This window comes from Callionymus lyra, chromosome 17, assembly GCF_982586985.1.
Source record: "Callionymus lyra chromosome 17, fCalLyr1.hap1.1, whole genome shotgun sequence".
NCBI classification, from domain to species: Eukaryota; Metazoa; Chordata; class Actinopteri; order Syngnathiformes; family Callionymidae; genus Callionymus; species Callionymus lyra.
The window spans coordinates 19478798-19495274 of NC_141834.1; the positions used below are offsets into that span (position 1 = coordinate 19478798).

At 38.6% G+C, this 16477-nt stretch overlaps 1 protein-coding gene across 3 annotated transcripts in view; it reads right to left on the reverse strand.

Annotated features, from left to right (window-relative positions):
• Positions 1-13706, reverse strand: part of phactr4b (phosphatase and actin regulator 4b) — a 44232-nt gene extending 30526 nt beyond the window's left edge. The window contains exons 1-3 of one of the 3 annotated variants that reach the window (XM_087813123.1): positions 13397-13706; positions 4551-4657; positions 2834-2878 (exon numbers count right to left, since the gene is read on the reverse strand). In XM_087813123.1, coding sequence (XP_087669249.1) covers positions 2834-2846 — 13 coding nt within the window. In that variant the 5' untranslated portion in view covers positions 2847-2878; positions 4551-4657; positions 13397-13706. Of the gene's footprint in view, positions 1-2833; positions 2879-4550; positions 4658-10146; positions 10192-11670; positions 11812-13396 lie in introns of those variants that run through there. The other 2 variants (XM_087813124.1, XM_087813125.1) reach the window with 2 other exon arrangements.
• Positions 13707-16477: the final 2771 nt, after the last annotated feature.

The window sequence follows — 16477 nt, forward strand, 5'->3', positions numbered from 1 at the left end:
CGACAAGACTACTCTGACAGACTCTGGCAGACTCCGGGAGTGTTGACAGGACCTGCTGAATTAAGCTTTGATTTCTATGGAGCTTCGTCAAAGAACCGCCGGCTGGGAGGAATCCGGAGCGCCGAGCTGTGTCATTATTTCTGAGACGGGTCTGTTCTTCTTCCAGCGTTTAGCTGCATCTGCTGGGTTTCTAAAGATGGAGAGCAAGTGTGTGGAGAGAGAACAGCTTTCTCTTCTGCCCCACATACAGGCTCCACGCCGGGCCGGCTTCCAGAGAGAGAGCCCGGCCAATCTGTGTGAGCCCAGAACCTGTTGGCCTGACCTGGATAAAAGACCGGGCCAGAGCGAAGCGACTGAGGAAAGCAGGTACACACACACACACACACACACACACACACACACACACACACACACACACACACACACACACACACACACACACACACACACACACACACACACACACACACACACACACACACACACACACACACACACACACACACACACACACACACACACACACACACACACACACACACACACACACACACACACACGGGTGAGTGGGGAGATTATAAATCGATATGGAATTTCCACCGGTTTTTAAAAACCCAAAACAATTTTTGCTCAGATTTTCATTTTAATTAAAAATGGGATAAAATTGTGAATTTTAAAGAGTTTAACCAGAAACTGTTTGACTAAAAGGCCACGAGGGCTTTTTTTTTTAATTTCACTAACCGGACCAGATGGTTGGAGAAGAGTTTGTGCAAACACACAAAAAAAAGAACCACGTTGAAAGTTTTTCAGCTCTCAGAGTCTGAATATAACTGTCAGTGCCGAAGAGGTTTTATAACGGTTAATCAGTTTTCTTTCAAAAATCACCCGAAAAATAACTTTCAATCATATTTCATACGAGTTCCACAACGCTACTGCCATCTGCTGTCCCTCTGAGCTTTCGAAAATTGAATTTACAGACCACATGACTCTTGACGAAGTCGTAACTGATTTAATTTGTTTTCAGAACAAAATATGTCAGTATATGGAGTCACTGTATCCTCTCGTCCTCAGTCATCGCTGTATCCTCTCATCCTTCGTCATCGCTGTATCCTCTCGCCCTCAGTCATAACTGCTTTAATTTGTTTTCAAACCAAAATATGTCCAAACATCAGCTTTTAAAAGCTGCTGGAGTCACTGTATCCTCTCGTCCTTAGTCATCGCTGTATCCTCTCATCCTTAGTCATCGCTGTATCCTCTCGCCCTCAGTCGTAACTGCTTTCATTTGTTTTCAAACCAAAATATGTCCAAACATCAGCTTTAAAAGCTGCTGGAGTCACTGTATCCTCTCGTCCTCAGTCATCGCTGTATCCTCTCATCCTTAGTCATCGCTGTATCCTCTCGCCCTCAGTCATAACTGCTTTCATTTGTTTTCAAACCAAAATATGTCCAAACATCAGCTTTAAAAGCTGCTGGAGTCACTGTATCCTCTCGTCCTCAGTCATCGCTGTATCCTCTCGTCCTTAGTCATCGCTGTATCCTCTCATCCTTAGTCATCGCTGTATCCTCTCGCCCTCAGTCATAACTGCTTTCATTTGTTTTCAAACCAAAATATGTCCAAACATCAGCTTTAAAAGCTGCTGGAGTCACTGTATCCTCTCGTCCTTAGTCATCGCTGTATCCTCTCGTCCTTAGTCATCGCTGTATCCTCTCATCCTTAGTCATCGCTGTATCCTCTCATCCTTAGTCATCGCTGTATCCTCTCGCCCTCAGTCATAACTGCTTTCATTTGTTTTCAAACCAAAATATGTCCAAACATCAGCTTTAAAAGCTGCTGGAGTCGACTGCATCCTCTCGTCCTCAGTCATCACCAGGATCTCCCAAGATTTCACTGTTCTTTTAGCTGCTGAGGATTTAATAACTGATGCCATCTAGTGGCCGGAAGTTTAATGGCAACGCAAAAATGAACATTATCCTTGAAGATTTGTATGTTCATTGTAAGTTAAAATATATATATATATATTTGATACATACTTTATTGAAATATCATTAATAAAGAAATGTATTATATATATTATTTGAAAGTTGAAACAGGATATTAAACCAAATATCTTAAAATCTCGATACAATACTATTAAATATTGATACACTATAATGAAAACGTCCGTGTAATGATATTTTATTCCCTAGTCTGGACTGCGCCATCTAGTGGGAATTGGTCAACATTGCAGGAATAAGTTAACGGCGAGGTAGAGAGATGGTGCAAAAGGAAAACGGTGATTAGGATTTTGCAAATGTTCTGTAACATGTGTCGGGATATCGAATTAGAGCTGAACGATTTATAGCGACACCTACTGGCTACTTTATAGAGGTGAAGGATTTCACTCAATCTTGCAGCAAATGATTGACTTACTTCAACTGGTGAACTACTACTGGCTAGATTGAGAATATTGGTCCGACACACAAATTTCATTTTACAGTACTAAAGATTTTTATGACCACAAACAACATTAATCCAACAAATAACATAGATATTTATCATTGGATAATGTGAATACAATCAACCGAAACATATTTTCAAAATAAAAGCTCTTATCCATCAAAACAGCTAAATTGAAGGGACATCATTCTGTTTATAGATAACACTACGAGACGCACCACGGAGCAGCAATAAAACCCATGAATCTATTAGAACTTAACATATTTTAAGGGTCCTGCTGGGGTTGGATTTATAGCGAGGGTGTCATCAAGAAATGTTCTGTGGTTGCACAAAGCTCATAAAGCCAGTATATATGTACGGCACTTTACAAACCGCGGCACTCGAAGCAGTACTCACCACGATTTTCCATTACAGGGTTTGAGGCGCACCGGTCAACGCTTCCTGAAAGACAGCAGAGGAACCATCAGTGATCTGTTCAAAGACTGTGGAGAGAGTAATGGAGGATTCATGGTACAAGGTCCTGATGACTCTAGTTTCAGGTGAGTTTGACAATAAAATGAACAATATCCAGATCAGGAAACGTATTCCAGAGGTCGACCAACATCTAAACTGAGATACTGCTCATTTAAGTTTAAATGTGTTGTAGAAACGAACGTTTTATTTGGTTTATTCCCAACAGTTTTTTCTGAGAGAACTGTGGTAAACAGGTCAACAAGGGACCAAAGAAACAGTGGTTCTCAAAGACCCCATGAGTACAATAGGTAGGATTAATAGTTAAGAACTGTGGCCCTCAGCTAAATATACTAAACCCATGAACACAATGGGTTATCATTGGCCAAACCTTGGCTCTGTCTTAAGCATGTCCACCTCTAATTTATTTTTTATTTTTTTAAATCTTCAACTCTGACTCTTCTAACTCTGCTTAGTCTCTAAACCAGAGGTGTCTAAGTCAATCACAAGTCGGCAAAGCTTTCCGTAGTAATACTGTGAGATTCTGTCATATTATTCGGCAAGGCTCAGGAGTACTACTCCGGGAGGATCTGTAAGGCTCCATCAAATATTCCCACGAGGTTCTGTAGTATTATCCTGCAGGGCTCCATCATATTACTCCATGTGTCTCTGTAGAATTGTTTAGCAAAGCTCCGTAGTATTACTCTGCAATGCTTCATCATATTATTCTGTGAGGGTTCATGGTATTATTCAGCTCAGTCGTATTACTCCCAGAGGCTCGGTTATATTACTCTGCTAGGCTTCCTACTATTTTTCCGCTAGGCTACGTAGTATTACTCCGCAAGGCTCAGTCGTAGTACTCCCAGAGGATGTGTAATATTACTCTGCTAAGCTACCTAGTATAATATCATCAGACTTTGCAGTATTGCTCCGCAAGGCTCAGTCGTATTACTCCCAGTGGTTCTGTAATATTACTCTGCTAAGCTACCTAGAAATATTCCGCTAGGCTACCTAGTATTACTTGGCAAGGCTCAGTCGTATTACTCCCAGAGACTCTGTTATATTACTCTGCTAAGCTACCTAGCATTATTCGGCTAGGCTACATAGTATTACTTGGCAAGGCTCAGTCGTATTACTCCCAGAGACTCTGTAATATTACTCTGATAAGCTACCCAGCATTATTCCACTAGGCTACGTAGTATTTCTTGGCAAGGCTCAGTCATACTACTCCCAGAGACTCTGTTATATTACTCTGCTAAGCTACCTAGCATTATTCCGCTAGGCTACGAAGTATCACTTGGCAAGGCTCAGTCGTATTACTTCCAGTGGCTCTGTAATTTTAGTAGTATTAATGTAGTATTACTCTATGATGCTCTGACGACCCACAAGGCTTCGTAGTCAGGATCCTCCTGGAGTAATATCACGACCCAGACCGCGACTAATAATGACTTTATGTTCCAAAAAAAGTAAAACTAATCCACCAGACAGTATAAGTAACAATGCTGGTCAACTAGATGCTAAAGTACCTCACAGTCGACTCAAACATACTTCCTAAATCATCTTCTAGCTGCATCACTTTTCTGTCTTTCTCCGACATACAAAATGGCGGAGAGGCTCTCGGTGCACTGGAGAGCGTGAGGCAGGCGGCGACGACTGAACCTACATGGTTATTGTCGTGGGCGGTGAAGGTGAAGGTCCTCAGCAGTGGTGTGGGCGTTCCATCCTCAGGTCACCAGGTCACCGAAGCAGACGCCGCCCATCGTTTCTCCCCTGGAGAGAAGAAGACCACATGAGAAAACACTGTCCATATATAGATGCGGACGCACCAAAGCGTGTTGACTTAGATCTTCCTTCTACGTCAAGAATGTCTGGAGGTACATTATCATGTTATTACTAACAGTATAACTTGTGTTTGAAGACTTTAATGGCCGTGAACGTGAGGAAGAGGAAGAAGAAAGTGGAAGAGAAGTAACTCAACTGAACCAAACACGTATAAATTCAATCCTCGTGGACTTCATTCGTCACGGGCGGCGGCGGCGAGTGAGCGACGCTTGTGTCGGGATCGCACTTTAACGAACGCTAACAAGCGCCGTCAGTCAATCCAAGTGATAACGGATCGATCGGCGGCTCCTTGATTCGATTTTAAAAGACCCCGAAATAAATCTGCAGCTTCATCATTATTTGGTCAAGAGTCGCTCACCTCGGGTGGTTTCAGTAGAAAACACCATCAGTGGTAAAAGAGCTTTGAGTGGATGTTTTTAAAATCTTCGTCATAACAAAAAGAATCAATGCTCCTGGTTTTAAGGGCCTCACGCTTGATCACACGAGGGGCCAACGTTTTTTAAGATGCATTATTTAATCGGAATATGATTTCAGGAGCTGAGAAAAGTAAAGGGTTTCGTTGGGTCTGATTTGGTTGCGTTTTGATAACGCAATTAATTATTTAGTAAACTTTATAAAACGAAATTCCAATGTTGTTTCGCAAGCATTTCTAAAGCATTCGTGAAAATAAGAGGCTAAATGGTATTGAATATATAACAATAAGTTTATGAGGATAAGTGATTAGCAAACATTTATATTGTTTTATCTATAAATAAAAGAAGCGTTATCGTGTATTTTTAATGCTGTATAAAGTCAGAAATCACACCAAAAAAAAGATAATGTGAAATATTTAATTGAATAAACATGAGGGGTGTATGGAGGTAGATTAGTTTCTTCACTATCAATATTAATTCATTAATAAAATTAATTAAAACTACTTCAATCATATCCCACTTCAATCACAAAATAAATCGGATTTAAAAAACGTCTTTATTAAATTGAATAAACTTGAATTGATTAAAGTGACTTTTTAGGAATTGAAAAACACAAGTGAAGGTTCAAGAAATACGTCGCCATATTTCTTTTTAAATACTCGACACTTGACGGCACTTCCATCTTTTTTTGAGTTTCAAATCCCATTTTATTTTTACAATAGATCTTTTATGTTTTTTTATGCTACAGTTCAATAACGATTTTTTTTAATAATTCGAATTCGTATTCATTTAAAACGCAAATATTTGCGTTTGCAATTATACTTCCAGGCGCAGGATGGCAGCAATCGTTACGTCCTCCCCACCAAAGGAACAGTGAAATCTTAGTTATGACTGAGGACAAGAGGATACAGTGACTCCAGCAGCTTTTAAAGCTGATGTTTGGACATATTTTGGTTTGAAAACAAATGAAAGCAGTTACGACTTCGTCAAGAGTCATGTGGTCTGTAAATACTACAACACCAGAGTCAAGTACTGGACAATACTACACACATATACTTGTTACTTCACTATCATAATACCAGAGTCAAGTACTGGACAATACTACACATATACTGTATTCTTGTTACTACACTATCACAACACAAGAGTAAAGTATTCGACAATACTACAATTATATCCTTGTTACTACAGTATCACAACACCAGAGTCAAGTACTCCACAATACTACAAATACATCCTTGTTACTACAGTATCACTATATATCATATCGTTGACCCTTTATTGTGATACATATTGTATCGCTAGATTCTTGACAATAAACATCATAGTATCGATACAATAACAAATGAACTGTGATCCTGGCGATGCCTGAGGTCGAGAGGATACAGTCGATTTTTTTTAAAGCCGATTATTGGACATATTTTAGTTTGAAAACAAATGAAAGCAGTTATGACTTCGTCAAGAGTCATGTGGTCTGTAAATACTACAACACCAGAGTCAAGTAATGGACAATACTACACATATATCCTTGTTACTACACTATCACAACACCAGAGTCAAGTACTGGACAATACTACACATATATACTTGTTACTACACTATCATAACACCAGAGTCAAGTACTGGACAATACTACACATATACTGTATTCTTGTTACTACACTATCACAACACAAGAGTAAAGTATTCGACAATACTACAATTATATCCTTGTTACTACAGTATCACAACACCAGAGTCAAGTACTCCACAATACTACAAATACATCCTTGTTACTACAGTATCACTATATATCATATCATTGACCCTTTATTGTGATACATATTGTATCGCTAGATTCTTGACAATAAACATCATAGTATCATACAATAACAAATTAACTGTGATCCTGGCGATTACTGAGGACGAGAGGATACAGTGACTCCAGCAGCTTTTAAAGCTGATGTTTGGACATATTTTGGTTTGAAAACAAATGAAAGCAGTTACGACTTCGTCAAGAGTCATGTGGTCTGTAAATACTACAACACCAGAGTCAAGTACTTGACAATACTACACATATATACTTGTTACTACACTATCACAACACCAGAGTCAAGTACTCGACAATACTACACATATATACTTGTTACTACACTATCACAACACCAGAGTCAAGTACTCGACAATACTACACATATATCCTTGTTACTACAGTATCAACATATATCATAGTGTTGACCCTGTATCATAATTATCATATATAATATCATTGTATCTTGTCAATGTTACACTTCTACTCCTCAGCAGAGATGTTTAGAACCTGCAGCTGATGTTTGTCGTTGAAGGATCTTCTGTGGACGTCGGCCTTCACGACTCACACCAGAGCAGCTGCTGAAGTGATCACAGAAGCTTCGTGATGTTCAGCGTCCGTGAGCATAATAGTGTCACATTATACATGCATGACGCTCGCGTGCGTCGCTGCGTGTCAACATCTGCACATCGCCACTCGCCGCCTCGCTCACGCCTGACGGGAAAGTGTCAAAACGAAGCCATGAAAACAGGATGTTAACGTCTCCACTTCCCTCTCGGGCCGTTAACTCGCTTCCTCTCGCCGGCGGATCAATACGAAGCGTCGGAGTCGATCAGCACTTCTGTCTCTCTCTCTCTCTCTCTCTCTCTCTCTCGCCCGTCAATCTGTGCCCGACGCACACAGGTGTGACACGACCTTGCACACCTGAGCTACGACTGATGGCGTCGTTGGTGTATAAACCACAAGTCACATGGTTGAACCAAAGTAGATTAATGTTCAAGTTAATGAGCTATAAAAAAAACAATTAAATATCACGACGTGCTTTTCACGATAACAAATCCATATTCAACGGCACTGTATCAATAATTTATTTACAATTAACATGCACATGTTAGCAGTGTTTGTTCATTTTTGTGTTGCATTTAAACTTCCAGTCGCTAGGTGGCAGCAGTCATTACATCCTCCGCAGCTAAAGGAACATTGAAACATCATGAGATCCTGGCAAAGACTGAGGACGAGAGGATACAGTCGACTCCAGAAGCTTTTTTCTACAGTTAGTTTGAGGTTTAACCTGTTTTTAGGGGTTTTTCTTTCTGACATGCATGTGTCATGTCTAATAATGAGAATAGTTTATTTGAAAGTTTTCTCTGTAAGAGACTACAGCAGTCTTACGTCCTCCGCACCAAATCCCGGCGATGACTGAGGACGAGAGGATACAGTCGACTCCAGCAGCTTTTATCTACAGTTAGTGAGTTAATAACGATAATAATGATAATGAGAATAGGTTATTTTAAAGTTTCCCATGTAAAAGACTACAGCGGTTAGTACGTGCTCCGCAGCTAAAAGGAACAATGAAATCACACCAAATTCCGGTAGTTACTGAGGACCAGAGGATACAGCAGCTTTTAAAGCCTATATTTGGACATATTTTGGTTTGAAAACAAATGAAAGCAGTTACGACTTCATCAAGAGTCATGTGGTCTGTAAATACTACAACACCAGAGTCAAGTACTGGACAATACTACACATATATACTTGTTACTACACTATCACAACACCAGAGTCAAGTACTGGACAATACTACACATATATACTTGTTACTACACTATCACAACACCAGAGTCAAGTTCTGGACAATACTACACATATATACTTGTTACTACACTATCACAACACCAGAGTCAAGTACTGGACAATACTACACATATATACTTGTTACTACACTATCACAACACCAGAGTCAAGTACTGGACAATACTACACATATATACTTGTTACTACACTATCACAACACCAGAGTCAAGTACTGGACAATACTACACATATATACTTGTTGCTACACTATCACAACACCAGAGTCAAGTACTCGACAATACTACACATATATACTTGTTCCTACAGTATCACAACACCAGAGTCAAGTACTCGACAATACTACACATATATACTTGTTACTACACTATCACAACACCAGAGTCAAGTACTGGACAATACTACACATATATACTTGTTACTACACTATCACAACACCAGAGTCAAGTACTGGACAATACTACACATATATACTTGTTACTACACTATCACAACACCAGAGTCAAGTACTGGACAATACTACACATATATACTTGTTACTACACTATCACAACACCAGAGTCAAGTACTGGACAATACTACACATATATACTTGTTGCTACAGTATCACAACACCAGAGTCAAGTACTCGACAATACTACACATATATACTTGTTCCTACAGTATCACAACACCAGAGTCAAGTACTCGACAATACTACACATATATACTTGTTGCTACAGTATCACAACACCAGAGTCAAGTACTGGACAATACTACACATATATACTTCAACAGATTCTTGCCAATACACACAAATCGTTTTTTTTACGATAAGGAACAGATATTTCTGACGTCAACAAATATACAGAGACTCTCAATGACGTCCAAGGAAAGGAAGTTGACGAGAACGTGGTGAAGAAAGAAAAAAGAGATGATCGAGATAAACTGAGAATTGAAGATAATAATGTGATATTAACAAAGTTAAATCTAATCTTATTATCTTGACCATCATTTATCGTATAAACAACAGGGGTCTCAAACTCAAGGACACAAGGGGCCAAAAATCTTCCAGCAGACTTGATCGAGGGCCGAACAAAATGATTATTCACCAAAACAGGAAGTCATTCTTGGAACCTTGATTTTCGTCCGACATCAAACCCATCGAACTGATTTTCTTTCAAAATCTTACGTCACCTTAAACACAAGCTTCTTTATAGGTCACGACATCGATAATAATCCATAACCACTTCAAGAGTTTAATGTACACGAAGCTACGATTTTCCATTAAAACTTAATGCATAAAATACTTCATAGACGTCAGCGAAGCGTCGTCACAAGAGCCAAAAAACGATTTTCCAGAACTCAATCCATCTCAACCCCGTTCGTGCGACTAATGCACCTTCATTCAATCCGTGACTCACCGACGAACGGATCAGAACTTTACGGTCATCTTCGGGGTCGCACCCCCCCCCCTCCACGCCGCCCCGACTCAATTACCCTGGACCAGGAAACGGCAGCGGCTGAAGCGTTTACCTTCGGTGCGTCAGGACCCGCTTTAATTATCCTTTTAAAAAAAAAGAATGGATGGAGGGATGAGGAGGAGGAGGAGGAGGAGGAGGAGGAGGAACGACAGCCTGCTCGAGTCTCGTCAAAGTGGGCCGGACGCCACTTTGTCTGGATCCAGGTCAGCACGCCTCGTAAAAATGAGCCTGTGACCCAGAAAAGTAGCATCACTGCAGGGACCCCGTTTTTAAAAAAGAAGCTACTTCTTCTTCTTCTTTTTAAAGACCCCTGATGTGATGCTTTAATGGTGTTTCTCCACCTCTATAGGCAGGAGAAGAAGAGGAGGAGGAGGAAGAGGAGGAGGAGGAGGAGGAGGAGGAAGAGGAGAAGTTCCATCTGAGAAGTAGAAGAAGAAGCTCCTTCTTCTTCTTTTTTTTTAAAGACCCCTGATGTGATGCTTTAATGGTGTTTCTCCACCTCTATAGGCAGGAGAAGAAGAGGAGGAGGAGGTTGAGGAAGAGGAGAAGCTCCATCTGAGAAGAAGAAGAAGAAGCTCTTTCTTCTTCTTTTTAAAGACCCCTGATGTAATGCTTTAATGATGGTTCTCCACCTCTATAGGCAGGAGAAGAAGAGGAGGAAGAGGAGGAGGAGGAGGAGGAGGAGGAGGAGGAGGAGGAGGAGGAGGAGGAGGAGGAGAAGCTCCATCTTCTTCTTTTTAAAGACCCCTGATGTGATGCTTTAATGTTTTTTCTCCACCTCTATAGGCAGGAGAAGAAGAGGAGGAAGAGGAGGAGGAGGGGGAGGAGGAGGAGGAGGAGGAGGAGGAGGAGGAGGAGGAGGAGGAGGAGGAGGAGGAGGAGGAGGAGGAGAAGCTCCATCTGAGAAGAAGAAGAAGAAGCTCCTTCTTCTTTTTAAAGACCCCTGATGTAATGCTTTAATGATGGTTCTCCACCTCTATAGGCAGGAGAAGAGGAGGAGGAGGAAGAGGAGAAGAAGAAGAAGAAGAAGGAGCCGCAGTTTCATCTGTGGCCTCCGTCAATCAATCAAAGTGATTGACAGCTCAATGCTCGCCTCCTAATGGTCCATTAAAGTAGGAAGTGGACGGTGAGAGCTACAGGAGGTGAAGGGTCACACTGGGGGTCTGGAGATGGTTAAAAACCTTGAATATAATTCCCTTTAAAAAAAATAAAAACATTTAATTGAAAGAAACGGACGCGCTAATAACACGTCATCGCACCTGCTCACCTGGATTAAAATTCCACGCGGTGATAAATGATGATTTAAGATTTAAAAAAAAACTGAGTTAATGGTTGATATAAATGCAAATGTAGAAGTTAAAGTGAAATAGTCTGCGTTTGTTTTTTCCATCTTCGTTCAACGAGCCGCGCGCGAAGAGACGCTTGACGACTTTTATTGACGCAGTTGAAGAGAAACGTTTGTACCTGAGACGCGTTCTGTGGTCTTCCATTCAGCGGGGAATCTCAGTCTGTTCCTGCCTGAGGGGGGACATCTATGGGGGGCACAGACCTGCCTCTCGCTTCCTGTCCCCGCGAGCGAACCTCGCGCCAGCAGCTCGAGCCGCTGACCGGAGTAAACACGGACACTTCCGGTCACCTTTTCAAAATAAAAGGGGGAGCTCCAACTGGAATGTATATTAAAAAATAAAAATTCGCCTTTAATAAATCTTAAAAAAAGAATGCGGTTTATTATAATCACCCCCTTTTTAGACAAATAGTGACGATCGTTGGAAATGAATAAAAACGATATAGGAAATTATAAATAACACGTTATTATAAAATAACTGTTAATTCTAAACGTTTGGAGGATTATTGTTGAATTAATATTTTTGCTAAAAGCCACTTTTTACATTCTGATTCCCTCCTGCAAGTTTATTTGAAGAACTATTTGCTCAAATGCAATAAATCCCACGTTTTTTAAAGGGTCTTGTGGTCTCGCTTTGTTATTAGATAGATAGATAGATAGATAGATACTGTAGATAAGATAGATAGATAAGATAGATAGATTAGATAAGATAGATAGATAGATAGATACTTTATTCATCTCACAGAGAAATTCACAGTTCAGCAGCTCCATAAAATGTTCTGTCCTGTAAAGCAAATATAGACGTATTGTTTTTATTTAATATGAGACAAAAAAAGTTTAAGAAGTTTATTTTCTGTGTAAGATAGATTTGATGAATTATGAGAAATAATTAATTTCCATAGACAATTCAGATGATGGTCATTTAAACTCATAATTTAATTAATTTGTCAAATTACTAAGATTTATTTTATGTAAAGACTATGTCAACATGTACTTTTGCTTTTTAAACGCACCTGATGATGAGGATTAACTAAACTTCCTCCCAGAAGTACCTGACTTCCTCACGGCGTCAATCTTTTAGAATAAACATTTCAAAACAAACAAGCATCAACTAAAGAACAGGAGGATAAACTGGAGAATCACTGAGAAGAAAGTCAGTAAGAAATGCAAAGGTTCTGAATGAATGTTTAAAAATAAAAAGGGAGACATTTAAAATAGTTTTAGAGTTGATGCAAAATAAGTATTAAAGAATTAAAAACTACATTCTGCTGTGTATTGTAAGAATCCAAGTGTGTCCTCTTGCACAAAACATATTTGTATATGTTAAAAAAGATCGATTTATTTATTGTTTTGGGTAAGAAATCATGACATAAATCTAGAGAAATCTGGAATTCCACCACATCTCCTCTCTAAAGTCACGGCTTTTATTGTGAAATCCCGTGACAACTGCACCCCCACATTCACCCCCACAGTCACCCCGAGAGTGAAGGCTCGCAGGCCCCAGCATCAGTGGGAGCCTCGGCTGGGAAACAAAGATGAAGGAGTGGAGGAGACATCGGTGAGTCAACACTGATGCTCCACTGATAACAAACACCTCCTTTGTTTGAGGGGCTGCGCCTGCGCACTGCATCCCCGCAGGAGCATCGCACCAACAACCGAAGATTGTGGCAGAAGTTCCTTTGAGCAAAGCGCTCAGTGAGCTGCGGAACAACTTATTGTCTGTGAGGAATCTTCCCTCCATTATCTTCCCTCCATTATCTTCCCTCCCCCTGCTCTCAGCCCCCCGTGAACCCCGCGAACATGTCGCCAACATGAGCGACAACAGACTTGTAGTTCTGGGCTCACCTCTGTAAGTCCTCCTCTGATCCTCTCGCCGAGATCCGCTCATCCAGGTCCAAACATTACAACCGGAAACCATCCCCGAACTGGGCATGGTGGTACCGGTAGTTTCCGGAGGCTGCAGCGCCTCTGTGGGCGTCACGGAGCCGCACTCCTTTGTGTTGGGGGGACTACACTTCCCACAAGGCACCGCGGTCAATCGATCGATCCCTCTATTATGCTGTTGTTCCTTAAATCAATAACTTTTTTTTTACTGGTTGATAACAAACGTGCTTTTTATATATAGAGAGAGGATTTTAGAATTAAAATAAAAAAATAAATATATATATAAGAATAATTCCATAAATAAATAAAGCAAATACTCCCAAAAAAAATCAATTACCAAATATTAAAATATAATGTTGATTATATTGTTGCAAATAATATATAGTAAATGTTCGAGTCAATAATGTAATGATAAATAACAATGATAACGACGAAGAGTGCGCAGAAAATACCTTTAAAATTAAATAATCAACATTATAAAGTATATACATTACTTTATTGTTTATTGTTTTGATTGTTTAAGCGCTTTGTGACCCTGGTCTGGAAAAGCGCTATATAAATAAAAATGACTTACTTACTTACTTACTTATGTTTTGATAATTATAATAATAAATACGATTTTGTATGTACTTATTTTCTTGGGATATTTATTGAATTATTATATGCATTCATTTATCGGTGTCATTCTAAAAATTCAAATTTTAACATGTTTATTGTGTGTGTATTCATTATTTGCCATTTTTGTGTGTATAGATGTATTGATCAGCACTTGTCGGATAACAATGTTCGATTCTTTGACGATCAATTTAATTATTATTTTCTCTAATATGGAAAACATCTTATGTTAAGTATGAATTCAACACACATTCAATTTGTTTCCTTTTGTTTTGAAACAAACATCAGCTTCAAAAGCGGCTGGAGTCAACTGTATCCTCTCGTCCTCAGTCAACATCAGGATCTTGCAGTAGGTAAGTAAGTAAAGGTTATTTGTAAAGCGTTATTTCTTTGTTGTCATTCATCGTGAATGCTTGCATGTTAAATGTTATCTATCTAAGTTAGTAAGTAGGTAAGTCATATTTTTAGAGTGCTTTTCCAGACCAGGGTCACAAAACACTTAAACGATCAAAATAATACTCAATAAAATATATGTTTTAAAGTTGATCCTGAAAGAAAATGGAAGCAAGTGAAGTGTTTGAAGGATCGGGGGAAATGCGAGTTCTTCTACTATAGCAGGTCAGAATTCTGGCTGCAGAGTTTTGGATGAACTGTATATATAAACAACAATGAATAAAGTGAAATATATATATTAAATAATAGATAATAAATCAACCCTGGACATGATTCATGCTCTCAGCTGCTTCATATTGTGTTGCATCCTGGGCTTGATGCAATAAACAAGTACCTTATGTCAGGTGGGATTTGATCCAGACCCTCTCGGCTGTCACATTAGATCATAAATACTTTTTAAAAAAACACGCAAAAACACATCCTCCTCTGAACCATCTTTACTTTAGATTGTTGCTTATATGTCTTGTCAATCTGCGATCTTGCTGATAGAAAAATTAATAAAAAGGGTCAAATATGTTTTTCCATCTCTGAGCAGACGCCCCCTATCGGCCAGAGACCGTAACAGCACTGGACCTGGAAGCAGCAGATAATCAAATTAAAGAGTATTAAGCAGGAACTGGACGAGCCTGACAACAGATGAGTGTAATCTGACACACACACACACACACACACACACACACACACACACACACACACACACACACACACACACACACACATCCGTTCTTCACACAGTGTCGAGGATTATTTCGACACCCGCGCATGTGTTTCGAGTATTTACGGTAACAGCGAGAACAGCTGCTCATGAGCTGAAACAAGACCCTGGTGGTCAAGAATCTACTACAGTATATACAACTATACTCGAGAAATACTCACGAAAGAAAGATCAGGATCGTTATTATAGTAGTTTATGTTTAGGTTTAGATCGGGATTTACACTAAATTACAAAATAGATTCATTGGTTGATTGTGATTTAGATTTATATATATACATATATTTGGATTAATACAAATATTGAGTTGAATTACATTTTAATTTAATGTAATTGAAATAATATACCTTAATATATAATCCAATGTATTTTTTCTCAAACTTTCTAACATGTTTTATTATTTTTTTTAAGAATTTAATTTTACTTTTATGTTATTGAAATAATACATCTTAAAATACAATCCAATTTATTTGATCTCAAATTTTCTAACATTTTTTATTCTTTTTTTAAGAATTAAAATTAAAATTTATGTAATTGAAATAATATACCTTAATATATAATCCAATGTATTTGATCTAAAACTGTCTAACATGTTGTATTATTTTTTAAGAATTCAATTTTAATTTAATGTAATTGAAATAAAACATCTTAATATACAAACCAATTTATTTGATCTCAAACTTTCTAACATTTTTATTATTTTTTTAAGAATTACATTTTATTTGATCTTGAAACTTAAATTCTGATTTAGATTTTTGACATTTCGAATCTTTTGTTAATTTAACAATTAAACGCTACACAGTAATAACACGACACAATTAAAAGCAATGAGTTAATGTAGAGCTCCCCCTAGTGTTCACTTTAATCAGTCAGAGTCAAACTTTATTGTCTAAACATTCACAAAATAACAAAAACTATGACAGTTTAAATAGTTTGTGTTTACAGACTGATAAAAGGTGATTTACAGCTTCTGGATCTGGATTTTAAACATAGTTTTAACATTAACTTTAATATTTATAAATATTGCATTAGAAAATATTGGCGAAACACACTTGAAAATATTTTATTTATTTAAAAATGTCTATTTTTGATGAACATATATGTTTGTAGATGTTTTTTCCTGATGGATGAAAACACGAATGAACTGCAACACGTGTAGAGACCAAAGATCGTCTATTAAAAGATGTTAAGGATGACCGTGTAGCTCGAACTCTTTCATTTCCTTTAATAAACATCTGTGAGTGAGATTGTTGTGATTTATT